At 43.7% G+C, this 22,818-nt stretch overlaps 1 protein-coding gene across 6 annotated transcripts in view; it reads left to right on the top strand.

The window, feature by feature from the left end:
- DCX (doublecortin) overlaps positions 1–22,818 on the top strand; it is a 76,219-nt gene that overhangs the window by 41,399 nt on the left and 12,002 nt on the right. For 3 of the 6 annotated variants that reach the window (XM_017737572.1, XM_017737574.1, XM_017737573.1), the window contains 3 exons: positions 10,109–10,211; positions 13,738–13,875; positions 20,722–20,819. In XM_017737572.1, coding sequence (XP_017593061.1) covers positions 10,109–10,211; positions 13,738–13,875; positions 20,722–20,819 — 339 coding nt within the window. The remainder of the gene's footprint in view (positions 1–10,108; positions 10,212–13,737; positions 13,876–20,721; positions 20,820–22,818) is intronic. The other 3 variants (XM_017737576.1, XM_017737577.1, XM_017737578.1) reach the window with 3 other exon arrangements.

Below are 22,818 nucleotides of genomic sequence, written 5' to 3'. Positions count from 1 at the left end.
ACAATACCTACCCCTGCAAAGGTGAAGACCACTGTGAGGTACTCCCTGTGTTCATTATTGTCTCGCACCAGAGTGCCGGTGGGAGTGACCAGCTCAGCCCAGTTCCTGCCCATCTGTGGCAGGAGAAGAGGGAAGCACTGCGTGGCCGATGCCAGGCTGGTGTCCTTCACGCCAGCAGAAAGGATCCATTTATCATGGAAATGACACTCAATTTCTAGGGGTGAGGGCTGGGGAAGAGCTGGAGAGTGAAGGATGGGTGAAGAGCTGATGAATTCATGCAGCAGTGGACAGAGGAGTTAAAAATCCAGCTGCATGATTTCTGTGGTTCAAACAAGCAAAGCAACACCTAATTATCCCCGAGAGCGCACAAGGGGAATGTCAGTGTGTGCAACCATCTGCAGCGAGCTGATCTGTGAGCTCATGCAGCCACCTCTGCACCATTCCAGGAGTGGAATGTGCTGTTTCTTAGAGATTGGCAGAGAAACAGATACACTTCTGTTTGTAAGCCTCTGGCCACCTCCTGTTTCCATCATATATCTCTTGGGGGAATCTCATAGCAATTAGTTTCTAATTGCTTCAGTAGTCTACAACTGATTTGATGAGAAATGCCATGCAAATGTAATGGTTCTTGCATGTTTCACAGGAGCAGAAATTAATTGCATCATAATTTTAAAAACTCCTGTTCTTTCCAGTCCCCCTTCTACCATCACAGGATATTTTATATTGGAAAAAAAAAAAGGTCAAATATTAGAAAGTGATATTTTTGTTTCTCTAATCAGGTGCTCTTCTGCCACTGCTCAGTGGCACAGATCCACCCTGATGTGCTCTGTGTTTATTACCATGCTGTAATTGGAGTGGTTACTCCCCAAACCAGTGTGAACCCTGTAATGCCTCTCCCAGGTGCTGTTTAGTTGGGCTAAGAAGGTTTTAACCTCCTGTCTTCTGGAATCCCGCCAGCAAACCAACTGCATCTTGGGATCTTCTCCAAATGAAATTTGCTTGCTACGCAGCAGCAAGGAGACGTGATGGGAGTGTAAAACAGGACAATTTTTCACTGCAGAAGTACTTGAACTCACTCCAGACAATTACGCAGCCTGCCATTTTACACACCATCTATTTCACTATTCCTGCATCAATTATTCCATTAACCTTGCTGCACACTAAGCTAGAACCTGTCACTGGTCCTGCAGACATGGAAGGGGTGAAATACACTTCAAAAAAGGTAAAAAAAGGTATTTTCATGTGAAAGGCTTTGGGACATCCATTTCAGCAGCCTCACTACATGTGCTATACAAAGTATTTTTATCTCCCGGCCTGCTTAACACTGTTAATTTCTACCCTGATATGGTTTAGCTCAGGACATAATGCTGAATTTTCCACTACTCTATTCGCTGTCAGCTGAGTTGAAAAGACCTGTTAATTAGAAAAAGAAATTAATAGCTTTATTCAAAGATTAACAGAAATTAGGGTGAAAACAAAACTCGTCCGATAGGGAGGGGATAAGCATTTGCTGCAAATTCAGGATATCTCCCAAAACACAAAGAACAGGTTCAGAATTATAATTAAGGAAGAAATTTTAGCTTCCTGGAAGAACAGCTTGATAACAATTGTTACTTTCCTTTAGATTTCACGTAGCATCTGTTACAACTTAATTTTTAAAGGCCACCATTTTTAATTCCCATTAATCTCCAGAATTAACAGTGTGATAAAGATCCTGGCAAACACTGAAATTTTACGAGTCAAAATGCCTCTAGGAGCCTTTACAGAATATTTAAGGAATTGAGCAACAGCACCAATGCTTTGAGCGAGATGAAGTGCAAAGCCAGTGTTAATTAAGACACAGACCAGTTGTATCTTCTCATATAATTCAAGAATTAGGCTGACTTGTATTCTTAGGCTGTAAATGGATTTATACTGCTGGAGGACAGGACAGTGTGTCCCTCACCAGGTTTGGAGATGTTTTAGGAAGAATTACTTGCAGGCTGAATACTTCACACTGGTGTCTTTTTTCCATTAAGGTTGATGGCAGGAAGTAAAAGTATCAACTCCTCAACAACTCGCACGATGGGAAAGTGTGTAGGATTTTACAGATGTACAAAACAGAGGGGCAAAACCTGTACCTGTGCCCCAGGCCCCGAAGGATTGGGGCCCACAGCCCTTGCAGCAGTGTCTTTATTGGGGTGGGGAGCCAAGGATGGCACAGAGGAGTCCAAAAACATTTGCCGAAGTACCAAATAAGATGGATGGAAAGCATTTTTCCTGTTACTTTCTTGATTTATTGTGTTTTGTTGGGTTTTTTTTTATTTTTTATTGCCCACTCTTGAAAAGAAAGTTACGTAGGCCAAACAAGGCCAGGCCGCTGTGTCTTTTAGAGTGAGATTTGTGGGGTTTTTGTGAGCTACTCAATCCTAATCAACGTATTCTGTCTGCCACAAGTGCCAAGGAGGACGAGGGTGTCACTTCTGAAGTGTCAGTGTGCTGCTGTGCCAGGAGAGACACAGCCAGCTCAAAATCTGCTCCTTCGAAGGGGTGCTGACGCCTGACTTGAACTGAAATGTCCCCGAGCTCTCCTGATGCACTGATAAAAACAGCAAGTCTGACACTCATTTTTCCCTAGCACTTATTTTGGAAGGAAGTTACTGATGTCAGCAGGATGCAGGACAACCTCAATTAACTCCATTTCTCAGAGCGGCTGCTCAGTGAGTAAAACACATCCACGTGCTACGGGGAAACGAAATCGTATTTAATGTAATTTCCTTTGTCACTTTGGGTGGCTTTTGAACACAGAATTTTCTTTCATGTCTCTTTACACCACATCACAGAGGCTGTAGGAACAAATATAGCTGTTTTGTGTAATCTCCATTTTTCCAGAACTTTATTCTGCTGGAAAGCTCCGTGCTGGGATGCTGCCCTCTCCTTCCACAGCTGCGTGCTGGGCAGCAGTTAGGCAGAATGGGTGGGTTGAAAGACAGTGGATTTATCCCTGGAAAATGGAAGTGCACAAATACATCAGTTTTGTCCCAAACCACTCCATCCTGGCACAGTGTGTTGTGTTTGTGTTTTAACCAGGGTGAGGATCTATTTCCCAAAGTCTCCTCATCACTGTCAGTGCCTCATTCAAGAGAGAGCTGCACGAAGCTGAACAACAGCCTTTCCCTTTTATGAAACTGTGCACAACAGGACCAGCAACAGCTACAGGTTTTAGGAGTTTTTTGGAGTTGGAAATCTCATTAATGGATATTCCAGCCTCACCTTGACAGGCTCCCTGTGTCCTTAGTTTCAAGACTCCCATTTCAAGTAGTGCTGCTTCCAAAGTCTCTGATGCTCCTCTGTCATCCAAAACTCTTTCCTCTCAAGAGTGATGAGGGGATGCTGATTAGGATTCAGTTTTCTGAATTCCTAAGTGCTACCTGTTCTGGGGCTATTTGTGCTGGCAATGTTTCCTTTCAAAGTCAGTCTGTCACCCAGAATTCCTTGTTTCATGCTTTTCTGGCCGGAGAAATGGTAATGTTTTATAGATTGGTTTGGATGGCTGTGCTCTTTGTTCCCCCAAACTTCACAGCACATTTATCCTCGGCGTAATACCCTCATGAATGCAAGAGCAAGCCTTTCTTCTGGTTAAAAAGAATCAACAGCCTGAATATCTGTTTCATAGTCTCCTCCATATGTATAGGGAATGGGGATAACAAACTAACCTTTCTTCCAGAGGCTAATTGGATTTCACACAGTTTGGAAGCACCACTAATTCATCAGATATATTAAAATTCAGCTTTAACATTCCTAGTGGGTAGCTTGGCTATTGACCTTCCTCCCTCCTGCTTTTTATCCCATTCTGTTTCAAACTTACCCATTTCCAGTACTTACTTAAACAGGCACCGTGTGCTGCAGCCCCTTGAGAGCAGCATTTCTTCATGCATGAAGTCTTACAAGCTGCTGTGGACACACATGCATGAATATTTCTCATTCCACTTAAATAAGCATCACAAATGCTTATTCTGGAAATAATGCATATTGTTCAGGAGCTGGTGTCCCTGCTTTGGTTTAGTTGCCTCATAAAGTGGGCATAAAGCACTCATGATCAACCTGCTGGAGTTACGCAGCCTAATTAAGAGCATCTGCATTTTTCAGCAATGAAAAGGTGCAAAAATTCCTTCTTGAATCAAAGAAAACATTTGATCATCCTGACTGGCCCAGAACTTTCTCTTCTGTAGGTGAGAAAAGAAGAAAAAAAACCTCTACCGGAGAGTGGAATTTGATTGTTTCAATCAAACTGTGTAGGTGGGCCTGAGTGGTCTCTGTGAATACAAGAAAAAGTTGAGATCTCTGAATAATTCATGAAGGAATGGAAAAGTCTCTGCATGTTTCTGTTGAGAGGTCACAGCGAAACACAGATGGCAGAGGTGACTTTTCCTGCCCTTCTTGGTGACTCTCAGCAAACACAGGAGTGAGGGGACAGCATGGCCACGATCTGGCCTGGTCTCCACGTGGGCGTTTGGTGGCCCAGGGGGGCAGAGATGAAAGGTGACAGAGGCCCCTTCCCTCACTGCTGGGTAGCTCAGAGAAGGGCTCTCCAAAGTGCAATTAAAATATTTGTGTGGCACAGGCTGGGCATGCAGGAGTGCTCTGGGTCCACTTTGCAGTGTTAATGTTTGTGGTTTTCCTGCTCCTCTTTCTATTGCTTGTCAATTTTAAGCAGTGTTTTTTCAGGAAAGCAGATCGGTAATTCTCTTTCTGTGAATGCAAATGTGGAATCTATTGAGTGGGTATGTGCGTACTTTAAAGAAATAATTGAATCCAAACATCTCTTATTTTTAAATGCAGGAAACCAGAATCTAACAAAATGTAAATCAATTCAGTGTCTGCTTTGGGCTTGCAGTCTTCAGACTGTTAAAAAGAAAAATGTATTAAGTGCTGTGCATTCCAATACCAACATCTTTATTTTCCATCACATTCCCTTAACCCTTCAGTCATCTGAAATATTTTTCTTTGTGGGTGTGTGGTGAAGATTGAACTACCCACGTTCATCAATTCCCATATTCCTTCTGAGTCTTTCTGTGGGTCAGTCTGAGTGTGTTTGGTTTCTCTACTGTGCTTTGCTGATTGCAAACACCCAAATGACACATCCTAAAGCACAATTGCCATTGTGATTTAGGACTTTGGCTCCTCAGACCTGAAACAAACAGGCCACTGCCAGTCTGACTTGGAGTACAGCTGATGGGGTATCAATAAATCCATGGGATTGCTGGTGTGAGTTAAAACAGAGTTTAAAGAGATTTCAGTGACCTTCTCAGCTCAGTTAACTCTTGGTGCCTGTCTGGCTGCTGGTCTGACTTGCTCGGCTTAGTGCTGAGAGAGAAAGGACAGGAGCAGGCAGCTAAAATACGTTAATTGTCTTTAGCTAACAGATTATTGGATGTGTTCAGTTTGACCAAAGCAGCCTAGAAGAGAAGAGTCTTTCTTAATTCAGCTCTGTTCTTACAGGTTTTACGTGTGTATGGCACACAAATATCTTCTGTGGTCTTTTTGGCCCTAAAGGAAGCTGTTTCAGTAGAGAGTTTTCCCCCTGCTCTGACCTCTGGAAGCCCACAAGCTGAAGGACTGTGATGATTTAAAGAAAGCAAGTGGAGATTGATTTTCTAGGAGCATAATCTTTAGATTTGCAGAAATGTAGGGACTTTGAAGCTACTTATATACTGCTATCACTGTTCTGCTGCCTAAATTCCTAAAGGGGAGGGATATTGCAGAGAGAATGGTTTACAAAATCGTTATGACTGAAGGAGAGAGCTAGAAATAAGAACATTTTGTGACTGAAAAAGACATTTCTTTGAAGGTGAAGAGGACAGTTCAGCTCACCCTCTGTCACTGCTGTGCCCATGTTGGTCCTGGAGTGACAGTGAGGGACATCATCACCTGTAAGGGACAGCAAGGGGCTGAGACGGGGCAAAAGGAGCTGGGTAATCCTAACCCTTCAAAGCACCCCAGGCTCTGCACTGCTGGGTGATTCAGGCTAAGGCTGAAGTCTTCGGACTTTTTATTTCTCGTTCTTTTTAATTGTTTTATTTATTAATAAATTACAGTTTCTAAATAGTGCTGCTGCCTCCTGGAGGAAGGTGGGAACAGCCAGTTACTCTGAGCTGTGCCAGCATAGGTCCTGTGTGTTCACTGCTCCTCTTCCAGGTGACCTCAGAATTCTTGTCTGTACCATCACAGGCATTGCAGCAAACTGTGAGCTCCCGTCCAGGGATGTGTGTGAGGCAAGCTCCATTTTGTTGAAACCCTGAAAAATGCTTAGTTCCACAAGTGCTGTATTAAAATGAAGCAGGGGCTCAGCAGCTCTCACAAGGCTGTAGCTTTTCCTTTCTGCAATTAAAATTGCTGCAGCAGACACTGATGGACTGTCACTGCAGAAATCCCAGCTATTTTGTCCTCTCAGGGAAGCTTTTTCTCATATAAGCAGAGAAGGATTTCCTTTAACAAGGAAAACCTAAGGAACTGCAAACTAATCTCTACAACCTTCTATTTCTTCCATAATATATATCATAAAGGTTTTTAAAGATCAGGCCTTGGCACAAAGAAAAATGCTACCATCAGATCTATTAGAAATAATGACTGTAAGAAATAAATTTGTGCATCATCGACTGGAGCGTGAGGATATGATTTCCTTCGTTGGAATTGCTTAAGCTACAGGAATTGGAGAGCAAACATTTCATGCAGTATGATCCTTTCCTAAGTCAATATTGTCCTTTCAATCCTGAATTTCAAATTAAATATTATCCTCCCTTAAACAAAGGCATGCTTGGAAATCAATGCTGTTTATCTTGTCTGCTGTAGTTATATACACGAGTTTAATTTTTGTTATAGATGAAAAATGCTCTAGACTGAGAACTGCAGAAAGACAAAGTCTTTCTGTTTTGCTGGTTCCTGGTGTCATTGCTGAGGGTGCATGGCAACAGTCACCAATAAAATCACCATTTTCAGGTGGCAGCATTGATCCTTGCACTATCTGGCTACTACTGGGGTTTGTCTTGTGCTTTAATAAATTTATAACTAAAAGAAAAACGCAGCATTTTAAAAAAATGATTCTCAGGTTATCATCTGGGATAATTTTTTTGTTGATATGAACCTTCTTTCAGGGTTTGTTTCTTTTTTCATGGTGTTCCAGGTGAATTACTGGATATAATTAGAGTGGTAGATCAGAGTAAGCTAAAGCAGAAAATATTCTTTGAAAAAGTCCTTACTGCTTGGGGGAAGACTTGTACTGCTTTTATTTATTTATTTAAACTGAGAAAACACAAGAAAAAAGACTTCTGAAGAATGGAGAGAAGACCAGTAATGTTATTTGGGAGTCACTAAAAGCCTCTACACCATTACTGCAGGTAGAGGTTTGGCCTTGCCTGTCAAGAACAACCCTTAAATATTCCATACTGATTAACAAGGTCTCAAACCAGTTATCCCAGCATGGCCCCGCTTCCCAGCTCCATGTCCTTCGGGGATGAGCATATCCAGGGCTTTCTTGTGGTGGGTTTCTTTTTTCCATGCACCCCTCAGGCAAGCTGGCTCTGGTGCTCTCAGATCCAGCAATGAGGTCACAGGTTTTCCCAAAGAAAGTTTACTCCAGCGACTTCCTGTGGACAGGAATCCATCTGGGACGTGTTTTAGGGACTCAGAGCAATCATCAGGGACTGGAGTTGAATAAACAAAAGGTAAATAGAAAATACCACACACGTGGTGAACATAAGCAACAGAGCTACAGCCCCATAATAGTGGACACCAGTTATTTTCTGAATTTTGCAATGTTTTGCACTGTTTAAGGAGAGAGGGGTTGGGTTTTGGCTGTCCTTTCTACTGTGTAGTGGTGAGCTCTTAATAGTGGAGGTTACAACAGGAAATCAAAAAGGAACAAATAAGGCAAATACAGAAGTTATTGCTTCCTGAATATTCAGAGTTCAGCAAGTGGATTACCTAATTCTCTGCCAGCCTCCAGTGCTCAGCCAGCCAGCTGTTCATAACTGTAAAATACCCATAATAACCTGCCCTCTGAAAGGACAGGAATGCAGAAAAGTGAATTGCAAGTAGCTCTGCTTGACATGTGATCAGGTTCCTGTCCTTGAGCACGCTGGAACTTCTCCATCATGTTTGCACCCTTGGATCTGAAGGTTTTCTTGGTTGCCTGGACTTCCTTTGTGCTTGGGGTGGTTGTGGGCAGTCAAGGACAAAATCCACACTTGGGCTTCTGACCTGGAGACAACAAAAGCATCGGTGGGTTCTTTCTGATTTCCTGCAAAAGGCTGGGAAATTTTGGAAGCCTTTTGATCCAACTTTAGATCACGGATTTAACTGCACAGTGGAGCAGAGCACTGGTCTTTTCAGTGGCATAAGTGTAGTACTCAGCATTCAGATGGGAACTTGTGTGTTGAGCCAAACCTAATTATTTGCAAATGAATCAGCGCCACACATCCTCGGGGGGAGGGCTGTAATGCCAAGTGCTGGTTTGAAATGTCATCTTCTCTTTGGGAGAATTCTCTACAGATAGAGTTAGTTATTTTCAATCTAATTTTAGGCAATCAGAAATAGGAATTCACCGGAGTTAGCAGAGAAAATTCTAACTCTGATCAAAGCCACGGCAGATTTCAGCCTGCTCCATTTGGAAAGTCATGACAATGTGAAAAACATGCTTTTCACCAAGGTTTGGCATCGTAACCAGTGCTGGCACTCACAGGCAGTGCTTTAATTACACATTATACTAACCAGTGTGAAATACTGAGCCTTATTAAGATAGCCAAAAGCCTTCTTTATAGTTGATTTATTAGAGCTTGAAATTAACTTTTCACAGTCCAGCTCCAAGAGATCAGTAGATAGGGAAATTCAGCTCTGCCTCCAGTGAGTTCTGCCATGGTTATCTCCAGTGCTCTCTCCAGTTCCTTCCAGTGCCCAGACATGGTAAAACACTGCTCAGCAGCAGCACCTCTCAGCCTCTTACCTCTGTTATTAAAATCAGTGCCGACCTTGTGCTTGCTTGGAATGGCTTCCTGGAAAAATGGAACTTTAGGAAGCCACCTTGGGCTCTGCTGGGTGCTCAGATGTGTGGGCTGCCCCAGGCTGGCTGTGCTGGAGCTGTTCCACACGGGGGTGTTTGCAGACGAGCATTTTTGCTGCTCCTGACACAAGATTTGGTCAGTATATGGCTGGGATATCAGGATATTGTTAGGAATTGTTAAAACAAGCCCATCCTCTGTAGAGAATTGCAGATCTCTGCCAGCTGAATATGGGGAGGAGCTCCCAGCCTGACGGAATTTTAGACTTTTCTCCTGCTGGAGTGCTCCCAGCAACCTGAATGCATTTTCACATTTCCAAACGCCCAGGTATCAGTTCTCTGATTAAATCAGTGGATCTGGAGCTCCCACATCTTGTGCTTTGCTTCTGTTTGATGCTACAAGGCAAGGCAGAGTTTGGAGCTTCAGGTACTGCAAGATAAAACTTCCTCCTACTGAGGATGGCAAAAAAAGAGAGGAGCAAGGCACTCAGTGAGGGAGAGGCTGGCACAACACCTGCAGTAAATCTGTGGATTTAAATGGTGCTTGGGTGGGAAAGTTGTCCTGTCATACTTTGGGTCTCTCCACCAAACCTTTTGGCTTTAAAGTTTATCATCAGGATTGCTCAGGAGGAGTCACATCTCTACATCTGTGTTTACACCCAGTGGTTCTTTGAAGTTTTAGGCTCTGTAGGTACCAAGACACTCCCCAGGACGGGCAGTGGTGTCACAGCCCTGCCAGCATGGCATGAGGGCACCTCTCTTCTTCTTTTAGAAGTAGCTGTGTCATTCCTTCGGGTGACTGCTGTACCCTGTCAGCAGGGTGAGAAATGCCAAACCTCCTAGAAGTTGCAAGGGACATGTTTGGGGTTTATTTCTCTGTTTCTTTAATGACTCTGTTACACTTGATTTGCCCAGGGAAGTTGTGTGATGAGCACCTATGGGAAGCAGGACCACGTTAACATGGGTTGGGGGGAACAGCAGAGAGGCAGAGCCCCCTTCTGCTCCAGTGAAAGCTAAGCCACATCAGAATGTTGCCAATTAAAAATAAAATGAATGACTTTGCTCTCTCTGTAGGTGACCTGTCTCCACGATTTCTTTGGGGATGATGATGTGTTTATCGCCTGTGGTCCAGAAAAATTCCGCTATGCACAGGATGACTTTTCCCTGGATGAAAGCGGTAACATCAAACACACACTGTGGTTTTATTTGATTGCCATTCACTTGCTTGTATCAGATAATAATGCTGCATGCCTTTGTTCTGGTTTTTAAGGCCCAGTACATGGAATTTAACATCCTTTTGTGAGACTTATCCAGTCAGCAGATATTATAATCAGGCAAATACCGACTGAGGTAGCCCAAGTCAGAATAAATTAATTCCTACAGCGTTTTGACATCCACTGGAAAATCTGGGAGTGTTTATACTTTCAATTTTCTCCAGTCACAACCAGATAGATACATTTTTCTTGGGAACTAACCATCCTTATGTAGACACATGCATATTAAAGATGGGAACAAGCAACAGTTAAAAAATCACATTTCCACTGCTTTCTTCTGCTGATTCAAAAAGCAGGGCAATAATTCCCTTTTTGGGGGACATGACTGGGGCAGTGCCATTATTTTCCCTTGTTACCACTGCCAGCAGAAGTCTGTAATAATGTGAGTTTCTATGATCAATTAAGCCATGAAATCCTTGATTTTACAGATGTTACAGAGCTTGCTTGTAGGACTTACCACCCACCCCACGTGGAACTGTACTCACCTGTCCGCAGGTGCCAGTGAGTGCAGCAAGAGGAAATTAATGCCATTTTGACCATTTAAACTAAAAGAAAATGTGGTCTCCAAGCATCTAGGCTCATTTCCCGAAGCTCTAGGTGTGCTGTTTAAGGAACACAAGCCTCATCCTGTCCTCCATGCTGCAAACTGGCTCAGCATTGAGGACCAAAGAGGATTTTTGCTGGATGCCAGGAAGTTAAGCAGCCTCTAATCTTCAAACACCGTGGTTTTTATGACTCCTTTGCAAGCCTGGTTTTATTTTAGTGCTGGTTCTTCTGACCTGTGTACTCCAGATGAACCCACTTGATGGTCTTGGGTAATTCAAAGAAAGTTTCCAAGGTTCAGTTGAGACTTTGCAGGCAGAGAATAAAGCCCGTGTCAGGCTGGGGAAGTGATCTGTAACCTGAGCTTCATATTGTTTTTTACCACTCAGCAGTTGAGTCAGCTCCACAGGGAGCTCCACGCTGGAAAACAGTTTGGATGCAGCCCTGGCAGAACAACTGGATGGAAAGCCCAGCTCTCTGCCTACACTTCTGGCCACTGCTCACTTTTCCAGCTTGGATTTCTCAGGCATAAAGAAGCCAAATTTGCTGTTGGGAAGGCACTGAGTAGCTGCAGGTCCCAGAGGTATCTTCAGGGGAGCCTTGCAGCTCTCAGGAAGCAGATGAGGAGCCTCAGCACCGTTTTCCCATTGTACACCCATCACCCTTCCTCGTTCTGAGTCAGATGCTGCCAGGAGAAGTGTAATTCCTGAGGTTTTGCAGATGAGTGTCACTCACTAAAATCTCCTTTGTCAGGGGGAAATTTCTCTTGCCTGTTTGGATGACACACACCAGGATTGCTGGTTATTATGTTCACTCTGGCAGGACATGAGGAAACAAAAAGAGAAACAGCATAAGAGAAGATTATGTCATCTTTTTCCTCCTGGCTGCCCACCACAGCTTCCACCCTCTAATCCCTGCTGCTGAGCACCTTCCAGATGACATTGCTCTGTCCCTTTTGTAGCCACTGGTTTCAGCATTATGGAAATGTCACACTTTGGTGACATTTAGAGACCTGTTTACAGCAACTTCAGCACAGCCAGGTTTCCACCTCCTGCAAAAGCTCAGGGATTGCCTCTGGTGTACTGACACTTGCCAAGGACTGAGCTGGAGGAATTCCTCAGAGTCAGCCTTTCTGTGCTGGAAAATGCAAAGCCAGGTTTCCTTCCAAGGAATTACTCCCCTGGGAAGAAGATAAATTTGGAAGCCCTTTCAATGACATAACGTGAAGTATTTTTACTTTTTAGGTTTATTTTTTTTTTTAGTGAGTAATTCAGGTGACTAAACACAGCTGCCTGACACCCTTTAAGTCCCCTCACTACATCAGTACTGCTCTTCACGTATAAAAAACTGGGGCTGTATTGGTGCTGGACCTGTACAAGCCTTTCTGTGACATCACCTGTGAGAAGTCAAGTACTTTTGAAAAAAAAAACCCCACAACTTTTTCTGTCTCTGATTTACAATTTCCAAAATGGATTTAGCAGGAGAGAAAATAATCTGACTGTAGGTTTGATTCTTGCCATGCAGCATCCCTGGAGCACAAGGCCTCCTCTCCTCACATTCTTGTGCTGCCTGGCCCAACAGCAAAACTCTCTCTCAAACCATCTGGAAGGAGCAGAGATGGACCCTTGGCTGTCTGAGAATGAGGAAAGCCTGGGGAAAATGTTAAGGCAATTACACTTTCATAGATATACTGATATGTAATTAAATAACACATACATTTAGGTCAGACAACTTGCTTTCGGTTGACCAATTATTTATCTGCTCTGTGCTGCCTTAATTCCACTGGGGAATCCGTTCCAGGGGGTCCTCGGTGTGGAGCATGTGGAGCTGAGCTGAACTTTCCCATAAAAAACTGCCTGCACGTGGAACACGTAATTCACATCTGTAAAAACGACACATTTTTCACATCTTGGTGAGGACAAGCTGTTGGAGGAGATGAGGTGGGACTGGCTAACATTTGACAAAAAGGAAATCCCTTTTTTATTGCCTTCTTCTTAACTGGGTTGAGTCAATAACTTGGGGGTGGAAAGTTCTTTTTCTGTTAGCTCTCAGTGTAAATAAAGCCTGATTCTGAAGATCAGGCATGCCTGAAATCCTGGGATGCATGGAGGTTTGTTAGCATTTCAGTTCCCCTCTGCAGGACCCTGTAGATCATGTTTACATTTTCCACTCTTCCTGGCCTATTTATTTTTTAAGAAAGCACACTTGGGGTTCTCTTCTGCTCACGTCTTCCAGGACATAAATCTGCTGGGCTTGTTTATACAAACCTTTCTGAAAGGGACCAGTGGATATGCTTTGTAAAACCATTTTGTCTTCTTTGCTTTCTGCATCTGAGAAGTTGCAGCTTGTTGAGGACAGAAGAGGCTGATTCCAGCTGGGTGAAAGCCTCCTGGGGCAGCTGCCCCATCTGCCACTTGGAGACTTTACATCACACCATGAGCTGCTTGCTGGCTTTCTGCACCTGAAGAAAGGGCACTCACCATTCCTATTACTGGGTCTTCATGGAAGGGTTACAGCAAATCAGCTGGATTTTTTTGGCCTGAGTGTTCCCTCAGTCAGTGCTGACCATTTTCATCGTGCTCATGAGAGCCAAGGGAAGGGGAAAGTCAGAAAATGTTTGGTAGGACAGAGGTAGGAGCCAGCCTGACACCTACAGAGTCTCAGCACCTCTTCTAGAGGAGCAGAGCTGTTCTCTTTGCCCTTCCCTTAAAGAGTCTCCTTTCAGCCCTGGAGAACAAGTGATGATATCAGCTTTCCTCTTGCCCTTGGTATTTTCTGCATCTCTTTGTGGACCAGGCCCTGAGCTGCCCGTGGGTGTTTCACGCCTGGTGTCCACGGGCAGCGGGAGCAGCAGGGCCATAACCAGGTGGGTTTGTGTTTCCCCAGAGTGCCGGGTGATGAAGGGGAGCCCAGCAGGTGCCACGGGCAGCAAATCCTCGCCCACCCCTCAGAAGAGCTCAGCCAAGAGCCCCGCGCCCATGCGCCGCAGCAAGTCCCCGGCCGATTCAGGTAACCACCAAGATGGTGAGTGATTGTTTCTTGGTGTCTGCATTGAACTCTGCTCAAGGGAAAAGCACAAACTCTGTGTGTTTGCATAGGAAACTCGGGTGTCTTTTGGAAAGAAGAAGAAGCTACAGGGGCACTTCATAAATATTGGGAAGGAATTCCCTGGTTGGAGAAGTGCAACTGTGGCTTGAGGTTGTTCCACCCACAGTCTCACAGCCTCCTTCCCCAACAATGTTTTGAAAGATGTTTCCATTCCCCAGGCAGGAAATCAAGGCCCACAGTGCTCCCAGATGGTCCCTGTAGACAGAGAGTGATTTAAAGTAACCTCCTGTGATGCCTTTTCCTGGTCTTAAAAGCAAGAATCAAAAATCAAACACGGTTAGAAGGGGAAAAGGGATTTTACCTTTGTATTTATTTTAAGGATCCTTAGGTGCACACGTCCAGGACAAATGCACCTCAATGCACACCCCACAAAAGATCTGGTATAATATTATAGGTGTTACTAATTAGCAGATCTATCAAAGATTCCCCTGAGAGGCTCAAGTGAGCCCCCCTCCCCAAGGAACCTTCCCCTGGATGGTTCTATCTTGGTTTACAGAATGTGTTCTGGAGAGGACCTTGGGGTCTGGGGCACACTGATCCCTGGCTACGAAGCTTCTAAAATGTCGAGTCTCTCAGCTTGACAAACAAGTCCAAGAATGTAGGCAAAAAGCACTAGGAATACAGAAGTTGTAAAAAGGTATAACAGGGGTATAAAAGAAAAGGCAAAAAATCATCATGGCATCACCTGTGCAAAGCAAATGGTGATTATTGCACAGCTCAGGAGTGGCTCCTTCCAATCATTATTTAAAGTAGACCAGTGACCTTGTGATTGTAGAACTGGTGATGGGTTTATTGATGTGACACTGAGACACTCACTCAGTAGTAGAAGAGAAGGAAAATGAGAATTCTGATTTGCTGCAGCAGCCTGCACCATTTGAAATGCCTCCCTCCTTCTTCAGTAGCACCTGGGTTGGCAGCACACCTGGAGAGCTGCAGAGCTGTCAGTCCAAGGCTGGGCTGCATATTGCAGTAATTCTGGTAACTGATAGTTTTTAGAGTCATGGAGAGTTTCTAGAGTTGTGATTGATCTCTCACCTGCCTGCCTGTTCTGTTCCAAAAGAGAACCAGACATGGCCTATCACTAAAACAGCCAAATCACCAATTAAGCACATCAGATTTCCAGGAGAGCTTCACAGCTTGAGTTCAGGTGTCCGCCAGCATCAACACAGGTGATATAAACCAGAAATTCCTTTTCACCTTCGTGCTAACACACTGCATATTGCATGGGAACATCACACAACAGCTGCCCATCAATAGATAGGATTTATTAGATACAAAATTCTCTTGGCAGTAGTCAGAAGGATTTCCCCCAGGAAGCAGTTCATTTATTTAGGGTGTGTGGGTGTTCTTCAGCTACATAAAGAGCCAGTGTGAAATTGGCTGGCACATGCCAAGACTCCGTGTTTTTTAAAAAATTATTTCTCTCATAAAGTTTTTCTTCAAGATTCCATTGTTGGCTGTCCTCAAACTCAGGCTTGCCATAATCTAGACCACTTTCACAATCCCAAATGCATGCTAAAGCTGTGTAGGCACATTGAAGGTGTGATGGGAAATGTGACATTGATTTAAAAAAACCCCAAATTAACATTCAGTGATGTGGGAGTCAGCTCCTGCATGAGCAGCTTTAAACCTTCTCCACAAGCATCAGGTGCTGATTCCCACCAGGACCAGACTTCAGTGCATGAACATAACAGTTTAATATGAAACGGCAACTATTGTGTGCCTGATTTTAACTGATTGAGTGACTCCAGGCCCAGGATGGTGACTCATCTGATGAGCTTTAATGAACACATTTAGCAGAGCTTTTCAGAGGGAGATTAAAACAACCAGAAAGGCTGAACAGTGACCTGTTCCTGGAGTTAAGGTCAGTAATGAAGAGCAAATCAGGTTTCTTTAATCTGTCCAGACAAGGGTCTTTCGTGCTTTCCTGTAATTTCAATAAAGGAGAAAATGGCACTTGTCCTGCTTAATGAGAATAAAAAAGACTGAACTCTTTCAGCACTGAAAAATAGAAGACTCTTGTTTTCTCAGGACAGAGGAAAAAGAATACCATTGTGTATTCTTGTATTGAATTGGTAATAAATTAACTGGATTTACACATCTTTTAAGAATCAATATTTACATTTAGATGGATTTTGAAGTTATCACATTCAAAAAGCAAAGCTGAATGAAGTCTGATTAATAAAAGATGATCTGACCTATTTTTTTCCCCACAGAATCTCACCCATTTAATTTGTGAAACTATTGAAAGCAGTTTTACTTCAAATATATTCAGTATTTCTGCTATGTGTTTGCTCTCTCACCCATTTGTACCTTTTGTCTTTGTTGCCTTTCACTCTGCTGTGGCTGTCATCAGAGTTTCTTTGGTTCTGTGTTGCTTCTATTCTTTCCAGTTCTTTTCTGTGTACCTTTCTGTATCCTTTTTGTAGGTTTTGTAGGTTCTGTATCCTTTTCTGTGTAGGTTTCTGTCTCCAAGGCCATTGTGACATATCTGGGTGCTGATGCCAGTGCAGGTTCAGAGGTAAATCTTTGGGTGAGGGAAGTCTGAACCCGCCTCTCAGTGAGGTGTCATGGCCTTACTGTGAAAAACTCAATCCCCTGTTAGCAGCCAGAGCCCTTCAGCTCCCAGGATATCCAAAAAAGTGAGGTTGCTAACCCACAGAGGCATTTTAAACATTGATTTCTTGGCACGGTGCTTTTCTCTTTACTCACCATGCAGTCATTTAAATGAATGAATGAATGCAAATTAAGTGAATGAATGAAGAATGAAGAATGAAGAATGAAGAATGAAGAATGAAGAATGAAGAAGTGATTCAGACCCCAATACTCACATTCCCAAGGAAATCCTTTCTCCCTTCCCTCAGTAACCCCCAACCCATATTTATACACTTCCTAAGCAATGCCAGTGTATTTCTGGCAAAATTGGAGTTACAAAGCTTCTATGTATTTCTAGCCTCAATTTTTCTTCCTCTGGAGTCAGCTTTGCTAAAAGGCACAGCTTAGAGCAGTGAAATTCATACTAAACCACACCTGCAGGGCACCATCCAATTTCTCCTCCTGACATGACAGAGGGAAACTGGGCATCAGGAGAAAAGTCTCTGTGCTGCTGCTCTGATCCCTGAGATTTGAATGGACTAGGGTCAGCATGAAGTTTGGCAACATTTCTTTAACAGACTGCTCCAATAAGAAGTCAAACCAAGCAAAAGCCAGAGCTAAATCTCAGGGGAGAAATACAGGAGAGAAAATAATGATGTCATTTGCCATTCTTTCTTTGTTAAAACAATATGAGTTTATCTTACACTAGCTGACATACCAAACAAGGGTTCAGTCGTATAAGACCATATGCTGTGATGGGAGAGCTTATGATTTTTCAAACCAGGACAGAGTCATAGGTACATGAACTGAAATTTGAAAATGTCTTTGGCTTGATCTGGCTCGGGGAGAACACGAGCAGGGCACTGAGGCTGCTGCAGGACCTCAGTGTCTCTGTCCACTCATGGCAGGGTTTGGACAGAGGGACAAAAGCACATTCACCAGGCAGCAGCAATTAGCAAGCAGACCCAGAGTGTCCGTCTGTCCTGGCTGCAGGGCTGCTCCCCAGGGTCATTATAGATGAGTGTGTCCAAAAGGCAGCAGATGTCTGGGGAATGGCACACGGGAGAGAGCAGCTTGTTCCCCGCTTGTCCCTGCTGCCAGCCCACAGGGCACACCCACGAGAGATCCCCCTCACCAAACACGGTGGGAAAAGGATGTCAGCACTGCAGAGCTGAGTGCCTGGAAGTTTGGAGGTGCCTGAGCAAAGGATGCCTGTGCAGTCTGAGTTCTTCCACTCCTGAGGCTTTATTTGTCTGTCTTGAAGGGCAGGATGGCTCGTGCTCACTGAACAAGCTGCTGTTCCTACATTTACTTCGTGCTGTCTTTGCTCTGCTTGTTCCCTTTCTTTATTTTCTTGGTGGCACTTCAAACCCTGACCTGGAGACCAAACTATCCATGTATTTCATGGTCCTTTCTCTCACTCTTGTTGTGTACAAGCTCCTCAGAGTGGGATCTCATCTGCAGAATCCTGGGAACCCCAATCAAGCAGGGATTATTGACCTTACTTTACAAATTAGTAGACATAGATACCTACACAAATTTTGAGCACTCACTCTGAGCCTCGGGCCCTGCTTTTTCCAGTTCTGTTTGTGGACAGAAATGTTGAGTTCAAAAGATGGACCTCACTAACCTGATTTGCAGGTCTTGGTGCTTATCACCACTGGAAATTCGGATCCAGAGCCCCAGTCATCCCAGCAAACATGAGCAACACTCAGGGAACAACTCCACATGAGAAATCTGACTTAAAAAAGGGCCTAAAAAACGGCTGAACAAGGACTTTTGACAAAGGCTTAGAGTGATAGGACAAAGAGGGAATCGACTTAAGCTGAAGGAGGGCAGGTTTAGATATTAAGAAGAAATTCTTTACTGTGGGGGTGGTGAGCCCTGGCACAGGGTGCCCAGAGAAGCTGTGGCTGCTCCTGGATCCCTGGAAGTGTCCAAGGCCAGGTTGTCCCTTCCAACCCAACCCATTCTGGGATTCTAAAATATCTGTGGGGGAAGCAGACAGAGAATTCAGTTTACCTGGATCTCTCATGGCCATCTCAAACGTGACAGGAATATTCTCCATCCTCCCTCTCATGTGCTGGACAAGCCTGATTTCTCTCCCAAGTACAAACTGCCTTGTGCACGGGGGGAGGTGGGGATCCTATGGAAAAAGGTGCATGTGCTCATGCAGTTAAAGGATCTGACATGCACTTTGAGGTAAATTGATGTTGCAGAGCAAATACAGTGCCATGAACAAGCCATAATGCACAAAGAATAACGTGGTGGGGAAAAAACCCCAAGAATTGAAATGAAAGCTGCTTCTAAAGCACAGTTCCTAATAGCTGAGTGTAGGTGAGATCCTGAGCTACCCTCAATCATCAGCAGGTTTTAGTGGAGCAGCAGTGTTATGCACCACCTGGCATCTGCTCTTTGCCTCCTGTTATTTTCTTGCATTTCAGTTTAAAGGAAACACAGGCAGGTTTGCTTATGAGCACTATCCTTCATTAGCAGACAGAGAAAATTAAGCTAGGCTTCTTCATTGTTGCTCCTGCTGCAGAATTCTGCTGTATTTGTAATGATATCCATCCGTCTCATTCCATTTCTGGTTTGGATGTCACATCTGGTTTTTTGTTGATGCTCATAAAATATTTACACCCCTGCTGTAGCACTTAAAACTCTCATTGTATTAGGGAATTTCTGTCCTGCCCTGCAGCAATTACATCCATTTTGCTGCACACTGACTCTGCTGTTGTTCCAGTCTTGTTTGTGGAAGGGAAATTGGGGTTTCTTGCAGAGTTGTTAGGTGGCATTCTTCAGCCTTAGGAAGCATCAGTGACAACTGGAGATAAAGAAAGAGGCATTTTAGAAACTGGAAATGGATTCTAGCTAATAGAGATTATATCAGTCCTCTTGTTCCCCCCATTTTCTTTGATAGGAAACACAAATTCACTCAGTGAAATAAAACATAAAAGAGATCCAAGTTCTTTTTTTACTGAATTGCCTTCATTATTTGGCATATAGTTAGAGAACTCTACCTTTTTTCCCCACCAGCCTGGAGGGCAGCTCATTTTGTAGAGCTGGAGCACAGTGAAGAGTGGCACAGCACAGTGCACAGGGGCCAGCAGGAAGCAGCTTCTGCCTTTCCAGAACTGTTTTTTCCCCCTACCAATAAAGCATGGTCTGAGTGGGATAGGGAGGTATTCCTCAATGATCTATAAATCATTTTTTCTACCACCTTTTAAAAATATCCATTTCCTCAGTAAGGTGCATTTGTCATAGGAAAAAAGCTGTGTGTGATGAATAACCTCCTCTTTCAGCAGGGGAGGAAATGCATGGAAATGATGGGTGTGAAGGCAGAGGAGCCACATCACCATGAATTTGTTGCATCTGAGCTGCTTTAACTGCTGGCAGCTCCTCCTTTGTCCTGGGGCTTTGAGCACATGTTTCTTTTCACTTTTGAACTCACCTGTTTGACCCCTACCTGTGCTACAAACCTGAGCTACCCCACTGTTTCTCACAAGGAGGTAACAGAGAAGAGGGGTGAAGCTTTCTTAGGCATTCAAGCAAGAGCTGTGCTGCTTTTGCTCTATAAAAATACAACATTCACACATCTTACTCTATGATACTTCATACACTTCTTCAGTCTCCTCCAGACACTCAAGTACTTGATGAATTTTAAGTAATGATTTGCAGATTCAGCTGTTACAATTGAAAGCATCATTCCATCTGGCTCTTTGGTCACTTAATCCCACCCACAGCAAACAGGCTGCTGTTTGTGTAATTTGTAATGTGTGTAATTGCCATCTGACATTGCTTGTGTAGTGTTCAGGATATCTTCAGCCTCTGCGTCCCACTCATGCCCTTAAACTGTTTGAGAACACAGAAATTGTCATGTTTTTCTGGTGATCTGTGCCTCAGATCGACTTGGTGAATATTTGTTGTGTGAAATAGTGCTCCTTCAATTTATTTCATATTTCACTGTATTTTGCAGTCACCCTGAGCAGCTGAAATCCTGGAGTTATGTTTCTAGCTATGCAGTTGACTTGGGCTTTTTTCTCCTGCCTAACATGAATAAACCATCGTGTTTCTGTGTTAAATACTTGGAGACCTTCCATCTCCCCAAAGAAGAAGGATTTTCCCCTTGTGTGCCTGATTTCCAGCTTGTGTCTTGTTTTCTGCCAGCAAACGGGACCTCCAGCAGTCAGCTGTCCACACCCAAATCCAAGCAGTCGCCGATCTCCACGCCCACCAGCCCAGGGAGCCTCCGTAAGCACAAGGTATTACGTTTCTTATACCTTACTACATCTCCTTTTGCCTCAGTCCATCACATTTGTGGAACTCTGAAGTCATGGCCATATTCTCTGGAAGAATAACAACAACTCCTGATGTTCAAACAGTGGAATTTGGCCCTTTACCTATAAGGGTTGTCCTTCAGGGCAAGGTGGTGAACAAACCATTGGCCTGATTCCTCCCCTGCAGTGGTTAATGTGTGCTGGAGGCCACACAGAGGGATCAGAGGAGATAACTTGACCATGAACTTATGTCACTACTTGGAAAAGTCATTGATGGATATGGTTTCATGTAAACCCTCCTGTCCTGAAAAGCCTCAAGTGCTGGCAAATCAGGCCCCTAAACAGCAGAATGCAGATGTTACTGGAGCTCTGAAACATCACTTTAATGATGCTCCTCAAGAATTTAAATTTAATTATTTAAGGCCATGCTCTGTTTTACAGGAAGCAGGTGATTCTTACAGCTGGTGGGGTAATTGTGTTGTGGAAGAGTAGCTGGTTTTGCTGGTCACAGACAGCGTGGCTAACAGGTAGCACAGCATCCTGGCAGAGATCAGGAAACCTGTGCTGGCTCATGGATAATTCATGCATTGATTTATTTAAAAGGTACAGCAGCTGTCACAGCTTTTTCAGTTCCTGTTATTCAGGGCCACTCTGTGCTGAGTCCAGACTTTCATTTCTGTGGGCCTTTGCATTTCTGGAGTAGCCACAGTGCTGCTTCCAACAGTTTTCACTTGATACGGAAACTGGAGCTTGGACACAAATGTGGGTGTGAGAGGAAGTCAGGGGGGTTTCTCTGTAGTAACCAGACTGTACCTCTCAGCCTGAGTGTGACTTTAAAAGCATTGACTCGGAATTTTTGAAGGGTAATTAAAAAATTCTGGTAGTGCTGAGGTTTTGCAGTCAGCAGCCACGTGGAACCCGCCATGGGCCACATTGCAGGGGTTGAACTAATTCTGTTTAACGAAGGCACAGCTGAATCCAAATGAAAACTGTGTTTTCCTCAGGACCTCACTCTCTTCTCAGCTGCTCAGTCTAAGTTTGAGGATAAACACCAATTTTAGCACAGTGTGTCCAGATTTGTTATTAATTTGTAATTGTAAACTGTGTTTTTTGCTTCAGCATCAGGGACACAAAATACTTTCCAAACTTCCCATCTCATTTAGAACTTTGGAGATGAAGATTTGCTTCTTGGTCAAGACAAGTGAAACTCACCTTTTTAATCTTTTATGTATGTTTTCAGCTGGCTGATCTATGACCTTTCCAGTGCAGCCCTGAGACCATTTGTAATAGATGGTGGCTGCTGAGGGCAAAGCCAACCCAGCTATGATTTTCTGCACTAAGTTAAGCCAATCAGCAAACACAAATGCAGCGTTTTAGGTTACCAGAATATTCATGCATCGTTGTCTTTCTCCCAGGAGCAATTTCCTGCTTATGATGGAATCGCTTTTCTTTTTTCCCCTTAAAGCTCAAATGATAAATGCTTAGGTTGAGTTCACCACAAAGTCCTATTTTACCTCTTCTTGTATCTAGATTTCTGTGAATTTCCTTCCTGAATATTTGGGTTTTTCTTCATTTTGCTCACAGTTATTACTTTCGTGTGGGTCAGAGTTCAAAAAGGTCCCACAAGAGCTTTAGCCCTCAGCCTGGTTCCTGTACCTAATCCCACACAGAACATTAAACAAATGGAATTAAATGGTTACCCCAGAAAGGGACACTGGAAAAGCTTTTGGTCCAAATAATAAATTTGGGATTATTTTCTTAACCCTTCCAATTGCTTGGAAGTTGCTTAAAATAAAGAATAAACCATGGAACATGTGATTTTCCTGGAGATTTGTCCTGAGGGCAGCTGTCAAACCAAGGTAAGACTCTTTATTGTGGACTTAGGTTTAAAGAGATGTGTTTAAGGCAAGGTGCTGCTCTTTCATGCATGTGCTGGAATGGACACATTGATCCAGAACAATAAAAAAACACTTCTCAAACTTATCCC

The sequence above is a fragment of the Corvus brachyrhynchos genome, unplaced genomic scaffold (genome assembly GCF_000691975.1).
Source record: "Corvus brachyrhynchos isolate BGI_N302 unplaced genomic scaffold, ASM69197v1 scaffold346, whole genome shotgun sequence".
Lineage (NCBI taxonomy): Eukaryota > Metazoa > Chordata > Aves > Passeriformes > Corvidae > Corvus > Corvus brachyrhynchos.
Note: the sequence above shows the minus strand (reverse complement) of the source record. Positions and strands in the feature narration are given on the sequence as shown.